This window comes from Solanum tuberosum, unplaced genomic scaffold (genome assembly GCF_000226075.1).
Source record: "Solanum tuberosum cultivar DM 1-3 516 R44 unplaced genomic scaffold, SolTub_3.0 scf00337, whole genome shotgun sequence".
Classification (NCBI taxonomy): domain Eukaryota; kingdom Viridiplantae; phylum Streptophyta; class Magnoliopsida; order Solanales; family Solanaceae; genus Solanum; species Solanum tuberosum.
The window spans coordinates 41,284-51,883 of record NW_006239266.1 but is presented as its reverse complement, the minus strand read 5'-3'; the positions used below and the strand labels follow the sequence as shown (position 1 = coordinate 51,883).

Sequence of the window (10,600 nt, the reverse complement as noted above, 5' to 3'; positions counted from 1 at the left end):
TAAATTTCATTTCAAAAAGTTTAAAGATTACATGCGCAAATTGACAGTCAAACTAAACTGTTTGACTCTCGAAAAACGAAAAATATCACATAAATTGAGACGGACTAAATAAAAACAAATTATAGCTATTGGACATAATTATATTTTTGGTCTTAGCTATTTTTACCCAACTCTTGAAGCGCAATTGTTCTAGTGCATTCTTACAGCAACAACACACCCTTCTACCTTCTTCTCAACCCAACTCAAAGAAAACAATGGCCAGAAAGTTCTTCGTCGGCGGCAACTGGAAATGCGTATGCCTTTTTGTTTCTTTTTTCCTTCTATTAATCAACTGCAAATCATGCTTATTGACTATGTTGAGATTTCAATTCCAATATCTTATCATCTTCGTTCATTCTAGCTTCACTAATCACTCGGCCACACCGGAATTTTAGACCGGTATCACAGCTGGTTAAACCCTAGTGGCTATATTTATACTGATTTAACGCGCTGGATGCGTAAACCTAGAACTGAAAATTATGTCTGGTGTGTTCATTTGCTTCTAATAGTAAAGGTGTTGTTTTAAATTGTTGTCATTGCAGTTGATAACATAGTTGGATACTGGAAAGTAGTGTTCTTACTTTTAGGATGAAATAGCATCAGGTTATTGTATCATGGTAGGAGAACTGCAGATGTTGGTGCTTTTGAGAAGATTTTCAAGTGTCTCTAGTCTGTATAATGTCTTTGGTTGAATGCTGATAAAACATTAGTGAAATGTTTTTATAGATTTTGTATCCAATTTATAGGTAACTTATTTGACTAAGTTTGAGATCAATAAATTTTGTGTAGTATGATAAATTTCTCTAAAATTAGTGGATTTTGATCATTGAAGATAGCTTTCAGAACTCTTATATGCTTGAGGTTGTATAAAAAGTTTCAAATGAGGACTCAATTTACTGCACTTTAGATCGCTGAAGGCAGCTTTCAAAACTTCTATGTGCTAAAGTTGCTTGTTGAACCAAAAATTTAACTAGCAATGCGTTTAATCTTGTAGTGTTAGGTGCCAACAAGTATGTAAAGTAAAGCAACGAGGAACAGAACAACAACAACAAATAATACAATTACTGAAGCAAGAGAAAACAACAGGTAATATTAAAATCAAAGAATAGGATAGCAGGAGAGTACACTAATAAAACTGAGAAGGAAAATATGCTGGATTACCTACTAACTTTTTATCCTACTCCTCGACCCTCATATTTTTCTGTCATTGCCTCAGTAAGCTACAGGAGTGTCGTTTCTATTTAATCATCTCTCCGGGACTTTTTTCGGCTTACCTATACCTCTCCTTTATATCCACTATAACCAGCCTCTCACATCTTCTGAATGGGACATCCAAGTATCTTCTCCTCACATGCCTGAATCATCTCAGCCTGGCCTTCCTCATCTTGTCCACCACGGAGGCACATTCTCACTTTGGCTCAGATAGCTTTGTTTCTGATCCTATCTCTCCTAGGATACCCACACATCCATCTCAACATCCTCATTCCGCTATTTGCATCTCCAAGATGTGTGAGTTCTGAGATATAGGTTCTTTTGTAATATTTATCTACAATTACTTGTTAAATCCATTTATTTGACAAGGGAGGATAGCCTAGAGGAAAGGGCTCTCCACCTCCAAACATGATGATAGGCATTGGAGCCGATTGCCGAGCACAAAGGGAAAATTCACTATTAGGCTACTTGGTAAGGAGTGGTTAGGGTTCACCATATCTTTGAAAAAGGAAAAAAAAATCTATTTAGTAAAATGGTAATTTTCGTTGCAATATGTAATGGTACTGCTTGGTTAAAGGTAAATCTATGGAATAATAGCAAAAATAAAAATATAATCACAAGTAACAAAGCTGAATTAAGCATGATTATCTTTATAACATTTAGTTATAGTCCACTGGAGATGTGTTAGTTAAATCTTCATATATGTCAAAACATATTTCTATATAAGTAGCTTTGACACATGCACAATCATCCAGACAGTCAATAATTCTAAAATTGTGACAATAAAGTGTATAACTTTAGTCTACCTAAAAAAAGGTTATCAGTATTTTTCAATGTTACAGGCAATAATCGAGATAGTATCAGGATTAGGTCTGCTACAAAAAGTGCATGAAGCACCTTACTAAAAAAATGTAGTGCAGTGTTGTTCTTAATATCATTTTAGGACTTAATAGAATAAATTTTTGACAACCAATATATCTTCAAAAAATTACAGGCAATAATCGAGATAGTTTCAGGATTAGGTCTGCTACAAAAAGTGCATGAAGCACCTTACTAAAAAAATGGAGTGCAGTGTTACTCTTAATATCATTTTAGGACTTAATAGAATAAATTTTTGACAACCAATATATCTTCAAAAAATTATGTATTTGCCTCAAAGGAAGAAAAGTAAGGAATTGGTGTCTGGAGAATGTCCAATGGTTACTTTAGTGGCCAAATTGGTGAAGCAATTGTCTAACTTAATAGAAAAAAGTTGAAATGAAGAAGTAGGATATGCATACAGAACTATTTCAAGTATGCTTTAAGTGGTTGGATTCGAGTGACTCGATACAACACTTGAAGTTGGTGTTTGTATTCCATGTCTATTTAATCACACAAATTGTAGGTATTAAATTTAGTAGCTCACTTGATACAGTGTATGTGTAAGTTATGAAATTCTAAATAGATATCTAGATTATTATGTACCATGTAGAACCAATGCATGCTTAGCTGAGTATGTATGAGATGGATTAGAGTTCTTGGACTTCTATATGTGTGATGCCCATGGCTTTTTCCATAGAGTATTGGTGTGCTGATTCACAGAGATGATCTATGATTAGTTAATTTAAGTTGTTACTTAGCGATTGAGGATATGACCTCTTCCTTACATCTTTATTTGTGAATCTTGCTCTGTTTAAACTGAAATACGTGTGCAGAATGGAACCGTGGAGGAAGTGAAAAAAATTGTGACCACATTGAGTGAAGCGGAAGTTCCATCTGAGGATGTTGTTGGTAAGTATCTGATCCTAAGCTTCCATAAAATTTGAGAAGAAAAAAGAAGAGTTTGGTTATGGAGATATTTTTATTGCTTATGAAGTTGTAATTCTAAAATGATATTGAAGTTCTCTCCCAACTCATTTCTGCACGCATAGAATGTTCAGATCAGGTTACCCATATGATTTAACTTTGGACCAATCTACTATTTGCCTTTCTTTACGTTGGGACTTTCTCTTGTATTTCAATTTTGTCTCTCTCTATGTTTGCATTTGCTTTGGCTTTTGAAATTAATGTCTTGTCATTTTCAATGAAGTGATTTATACCTATCTGAAGTATAAAAAGTGATTTTCTTTTATACCTTTTATTGGTTGTTGTAGATGGAAGTTTACCCGCTAGTCTTTCTTTTTCATTTTTGGGTTTTTCCAAGTCTTACACTATTGCTTTATTTGGATTGCTTTTCTCACAGAGGTTGTCATTAGTCCTCCATTTGTATTTCTTCCCTTGGTCAAAACCTTATTGCGTCGTGATTTCTCCATTGCTGCACAAAACTGTTGGGTAAGGAAAGGAGGTGCGTTTACTGGCGAGGTTAGGTATGCTCATATTTGCCTTTTGATTTTCTTTTGCTATATCTGATAAAGTTGCAACTTGAAATTTAAGCAAGCATGCTGAGAAGATGTCCCTGTAACCAATTGTTGGGTATACAGCTTGAGACGCCGGTGTAACTTGATCTTTCTGTTTGTAATATACCCTTTTAGTCATCTATTTTTGGTCTGTTTTCAGGTTTCTTTCTTTGTACAAAAAAGTAACATCTGTTTGTTGTTATGCTCTTTGTAAAACATATACTAGAACCATTTGCTCAAAAAATAGGGCACACAGGCACACACATATCAGAAGATTTTGATTCTTGTTTTTTTACAAGTATATCTTTCGTGGTTGATTTACGGAATGCTTTATTATTGAGTATACTCAATCTGGTCAACTATTAAGTTAATTTTATTTACTTAGTTGATAGTTATTTTAATCAATATAGCATTTTACTAATTCTATTCTCTGCGTCTATAGTGCTGAGATGCTGGTCAATTTGGGCATTCCCTGGGTCATCCTTGGTCACTCTGAGAGAAGGCTTTTATTGAATGAATCAAATGACGTAAGCTATGATATGGAAACATGTGATATTTTCCTTGCATCTTTTTAATTGATGGACATGCACTAGCTTCGTATGTTCTTGCTCAGATTATAGCCTTTTTTCCTGTTTGCTGCAGTTCGTGGCTGATAAAGTTGCATATGCACTTTCGCAAGGCCTAAAAGTGATTGCCTGTGTTGGGGAGACTCTTGAGCAGCGAGAATCTGGATCTACAATGGCTGTAGTTGCAGCGCAAACAAAAGCAATTGCAGGTATGTCTTTGAATAGTCCCTGTGAAATGTCAACTAAAAAGCTTTTACCTATGTAATATCCAAGAAATGTTGCTTGTTGTGAATTGGATGCCATAGCCACCCTGATCTGAGTCCTGCCCGTACCACTTTACTGTGTGAATGAGACTCATATATAAGTATGATTTGGACTTCGGATGCATAATACTTGGTGGATCTATGTGTGAACATTATTGCTGTAGCATTAGAAATAACTTATGTAATGAGTCTGTGATTGGAGCATTGTTGTAGTGTTGTACTCAACCTACAGACCACTCACTGCATGCTGCTTCTGTGGCAACATCGTAAAGCCGTGCTTCAGTGCAAAGTCTGCTGTTATTTTATCAGGTTTTGTCCCAAAGCTAGCAACCAGAAACTTCTCACCTACCTCTAAGCTGGATATAGATATAGGCACAACAAGTCAAATGAAAGCCTTTGAAAGTGTCTGGAAAGATTGATTAGGCAACCTTTAATGATGCTTTTGCAAATGCTACCTGTAATTCTTTTGATCAAGTACAATCCTGATCAAGAGCCTCTGCAGCTCCATACATTGACATTTGATTGCTAATCAAAATGTGAAGAGCTGACAAAATGAAAAATAAAAAAGATCTACACTATCTACATTGCTCTGCTTATTCCAGCAAAATAAATTTAACCAAACACTTAGCCTTGAGTGAAAGACGGAGAAGTTGAAACTGGGTGGAAGAGTCATACTCATCAACTCTGTGTTATATGCCCTCCCCTCTTACATGATGTCCTTATTTCCAGTCTCAACAACTGTTATTAAAAGACTAGACAACATTAGAAGATCACTCTTGTGGCAGGGAAATAAGGAGAAGAAAGGAATCTATTTGGTGAAGTGGAAGGCCTTAACAGTGAGTAATAAGAAGGGGGGACTGGGACTCAAAGACCTGAAGTTCCAGAACAAGGCTTTAAAAATAAAATGGCTTTGGAGATTCACACAAGAAGAACAAATGCTATGGGTAAGGGCTATCAAAGCAAAGTATGAGGAAGATGACTGATGGATGACAAAGGAGATCAACACTCCATATGGGGTTAATTTATGGAGATCTATCAGGGTCTTATGGCCTTCGCTGGAAAATAGAAGCTCCATTAAAGTTGTAAATGGTAGTGAAACTATTTTCTGGAAGGATAAATGGCTAGGGATTAAGAGTTTACAAGAGAAATTCCCTGACATCTACAATCTTGTACTTCATCAACATAATACAATGGCAGAACAGTGGTCAAATTAAGGTTAGGATATTTTTGAGAATTGGTAACATTGTTTTCTTCAGCATTAAGGATATGCTGGGGACCTTTAGAAAATCAGAAAAGAACAAAAAGCATAATACTTACAAGGATCCTAAGAATTCTAAAAGTTGATCTGAATCCTCTAATCCTATCTCTTTACACCAAAAATATAGAGATACAATGCAATTCCATTTATCCTTGTGAATGGAATTGGATATATCTTCAAAATTCCTACTATTCCTCTCCTTCCACACTGTCCACCAAATGCAATGTGGAATTAAATTCCACCAGGTCTTCCGTCTCTTGTTACCTCCTCTCCTGATCCAACAACTAAGTAAATTAGTTGTATGTTCTGGCATAGTCCATTTCACTTCTGAAAAGTTGAGAAACATGGACTTGTGAAAATACAATGTAAGAATAGGTGACTATTAGTTTCCCCTGTCTTCCCACATAAAGAGCACCAAGGAAGTATGATCTTTCTATCCCTCCTCAAGACTTCTTGTGTCAAGCATTCCTTTCTAATGACCAACCAAGTAAAGCACTTAACTTTTGTTGGTGCTTCAGTCCTGCAGATATTTCTCCATGAATTTCAGTATCTGCTACTTTGCGAGTTGCACTCCTTTTTATATGCCTTGCCAAATGTGAAGTTCCCATCCTTACTGTGAGACCATCTTACATCATCATTGGTAGTATTGGTGCCTGCAAAATCCCCCACTTCCTCCAATAATTTGGCTACTCTCTATTTCCCAATCATTTAGTAGTCTTCTGAAATAGAGATTCCAACTTTGTTCTGTCTAGCAATCACTGATCATTGCCTCAGAATTGGTGCACAAAATAAATAGACCAGGAAACAGGTCTTTTAGGGGGATTTGTTTGATCCATAGATCCCACCAGAATCTAGTTCTCCTTCCATTCCCCACCTTGATATGTAAATTTGCTTTTAATTTAGTCCATAAGTTTCTAATTGCTCTCCAAACCCCTGCTCCATAAACATCCGTGCTTACGTTACTACACCATAATCCATCCTCTCCATATTTAAATTTAATCAAATCTTTCCACAAAGCTTGCCTCTCCTCAGTGTATCTCCACAGCCATTTCATCAAAAGACTGTTGTTATGCTTCCTCAAATCTCTGAAGCCCAAGCCACCTTTATCTTTTCTATGCAAACCCACTTGACCAAATTGTATCCTTTGTTCTCTTTGTAGCCATGCCAAAGGAAATCTCTCCTAAGTTTGTCCAATTTCTTAGCCACTTTTACCGATATAGTGAAAAGAGAAATAATATATATTGGGAGAGAATCTAGAACATAGTTGATAAGGATGTGTCTACCACCAAAAGAAATGTAGTGAGCCTTCCATCTGGCTAGTCTTTTTTCAGTCTTCTCCACTATGTTGTCTCATATCTCCAAATCTGTGTTTATTACCTAAAGGCATACCCAAATAAGTTGTGGGCAATTTATCCACTCTGCAGCCCAAAATGTCAACTAGCCTTTGGATGTTTGTCACATCCTTGATAGGATATAAACTGCTCTTTCCCTAGTTAACTTCCAAACCTGTACAAGCTTAAAAAACAACAAAATTAGTTTGATTAATCTAAATTGCTCCTCCTGTGGCTCACAGAAAATCACTGTGTCATCTGCATAGAGTAGATGGCAAATCTCTTTAATATCACCATTGTTTCCACTAATCTGGAAACCTCTGTTCCACCTGTTTTGAGTAGCAATCCTTATCAAGCTATCATATCTCTCCATTACCAGGGTAAATAAAAAGGGTGAAAGAGGATCACCCTGTCCAATTCCCCTTCCTGAAGAGAAAAAACCCACCGGTTGTCCATTTACAAGAATGGAGAATCTCACAGTGCTTATGCAAAATTTTATTCATCCCACCCATCTTTCTCCAAAACCCATTTGTCTCAAGGTGTTTAGTAGGAGACCCCAATTTACATGATCGTATGCTTTTTCAATGTCCAGCTTGCACATTACTCTAGAAATATTTCCTTACAACCTGGAGTCAACCCACTCACTTGCAATGAGAACTGTATCTATTATTTGTCTTCCTTTAATAAAGGCCATTTGGTTTTTGTTGACAAGCTTATCAATCACTCAAGGTTAGGATATTACCTTAAGAAGAATGTCTAATGACTAGGGGTGAGTAGGGTGACTGCTTTCTTCAATCTGCTGAGAACTTTTGGAGGTTTACAGGAAGGAGTTGACAGATTTTGGTGGAATAGACACAGTAGTGGTGCTTACAAAGTGAATGCAGCTTACAAACATATGACCCAAACCAATCATCAAATGGTAGAATGGCCTTGGAAGCACATTTTGAAGACTAAGATACCATATAAGGTTTCATGTTATGTCTGGCTTTTGGCAAGAGAAGCAGTTCTTACTTAAGATGACTTGATGAAAAGAGGGACTACTATCTGCCTTAGATGCTGCCTATGTGGGGAAACTTCAGAGATGGTGAATCATCTTTACCATTGCAAGATAACAGGGTCAACTATGCAGGATGCTCCTTGCACTCAGAATTATCACATGGATAAATCCGGGAAAGATCTCTGAAACTCTAGCAAGTTGGGAAGAAGCTTGTTTGGAGGTTTGGAGGTCAGAGTCGGAGGAAAATGGAGAATGGTTCCAGCTTGTATATGGTTGGACAATATGGAAATAGAGGAATTCCAGATGTTTTGAAAGTACGAGCAATTCTATCCAACAGTTCAAGATGAATTGCATTTTGCTCTTTTGTTTTTGGTGTAGACAGTCTCACTCGGAAGAAACTGTTGAAATTCTAGATGTATTACACTCCCTCTTGAAGACTAGAATAGCTCCAGTTTATTAGTCTTTTGACATAATATGGTGCAAGTACACCAATGTACTGTTCTATCATCATTTATAGAAATATAAAAAAAAATGAATGATGATGATGACCATCTTTTCTGCAGAACAAGTCATGCACTGGTCCAATGTTGTTTTGGCTTATGAACCAGTATGGGCCATTGGAACAGGAAAGGTTGCTACTCCAGCTCAAGCTCAAGAAGTACGTTGAATATCTCTTAGCTTCTTAGCTGTTCAATTACTGATGATGTATGCTTTTATGTATTTGTAATTGTGGTTAAAGTAAAGATGACGTGTTTAGGGGAACTTTTCCACAGTTACAGTATAATCAGCAAATATGTCTTCATATTTTCAACTTTCAAAGGCAGAAAGTACTTCTTTAGATTGGACCTTTATTTTCCTCATGTCATGCTCCTTGGACTATATTGGAAGCTGCAGACATGTATTTTGCTGGATATCTCATAGTTGTTGCATGTCAAGCCTCTGCCTGGCTCCGTCCTGCCTACATCATGTAGTAGATCAGGGCCAACTAGAGGCCATCTCGAGGTTCATGTCTAGGGGCCTTATTTCTCAGTATGTATTTTCAAGAAAACTTGGTCACCTATGTGACAGACGCACAACACATGATGTTTGCCTAAAAGAAAAGTTGCTTCCCTTTTTTTCCATAGGTTTAGCATTCTATGTTAGAAACTTTGATGGGTTCTTAAGTTAATTTGGTCTGTAATTCTATCGGAACATGTTTAACCACGGAAATTTTCATATCTCTACCAGGTTCATTTTGAATTAAGGAAATGGCTTCATGTGAATGTTGGTGCAGAAGTTGCTGCTTCAACTAGAATCATCTATGGTGGTACGTAGAATCATACCTGTTGCCTCATTATAAATGCAGAATGTGAAGTAGGACCACTATTTCTCTGTTTTTTGTCCTGTTAATTTTAGAAGTAAAATACGTTTGCTTGTAATAACAGTTCGGCATTTGCGCTAGAAAGTGTCAAAACGGAGGTAGTTGTATTTGTGCTCACCTTTTCTAACTGGATTTAGTCAAAGTTGAATTACCATGGGGCAACTATTTGTGTCTGTTTTTGGGATCTTTTATCACATTTGGATGTGAATCGTCGCTGTTTAGCTCCTGAATAATCAGAAATCTATAATTTTCTAGTTCAGTTGAAATAATGGATAAATTTGTAGAACACCCATCGATTTGCAAATAATTTATGTCCTGACACTTTACTAAAACAATTTTCAGGCTCTGTGAATGGAGCTAACTGCAAAGAGTTGGCAGCACAACCTGATGTAGATGGTTTTTTGGTTGGTGGTGCTTCACTAAAGGTTTGTTTCAACATTTATGTGTCATTGATTTTGGTGTAGACTTGTGTAGTATCTGACCGTTAAATCTCTGTTACATCACAGCCTGAATTTATTGATATCATCAAGTCCGCGACTGTGAAAACAACTGCTAAGTCGGAATAAGTGTTGCTACAAGGAACCATCTTTTCTCAGAATCCCTTGTATGTTTGTTGTAAATCAGCTTCAATAATACATGTTAGGCACAAGGATTTTATTTAAAATAAAGAAAGGTTATCTTTGCAAACAGGCCTACATTAACAGTCTTTGTTTATTCATCCAACTATTTTATTTTAGCTTACTGGAAAGGATTTCCAAGGATCCTAAGTCATTCTTTGGAGAAATCATTGTCACTCAAAAAGCAGTACTAGAATATAGAGTGAATGTATGGTCCCAATCATGAGTTATGACCTAACATGTCTTCTTTGTCCTTTTTAACCGAAAAGTCCCTGAAGACGAGACTTGAAAGTCGATGGATGGTGGGTCTGCCCCTCTACCTTCTCTCCACTTCGACATTAGAAGTTTAGTCTCTTGCATGATTTGACTCATTAAGTGCACTTAACTCTCATCATGCCACTCTTATCACTGAATTAATTAAAGAAGTGGTGGCCTCTTCTATGTGACTTAGCATATGGTCTAGTGATGTAACTTGCTGGTTGTTTTCTATAAGCTCAAAAACCAAATAGGGAAAATGAGGCACAATCATATCACTTTTTTTTACTTTGATTTTCCACCACTGAAGAAAATGTTATTATTATC

The 10,600-nt window shown here is 36.5% G+C and overlaps 1 protein-coding gene across 1 annotated transcript; it reads left to right on the top strand.

Moving 5' to 3' along the window:
• The first annotated feature begins 211 nt into the window (after positions 1-211).
• Positions 212-10,088, top strand: LOC102577900 (triosphosphate isomerase-like protein). Its single transcript, NM_001288506.1, is given in 9 exon segments — positions 212-293; positions 2,946-3,021; positions 3,473-3,596; positions 4,069-4,153; positions 4,269-4,401; positions 8,605-8,699; positions 9,269-9,347; positions 9,744-9,826; positions 9,908-10,088. Coding segments are annotated over 9 exon segments (774 nt in total). The 5' UTR covers positions 212-254; the 3' UTR covers positions 9,968-10,088.
• The last annotated feature ends 512 nt before the right edge of the window (positions 10,089-10,600 follow it).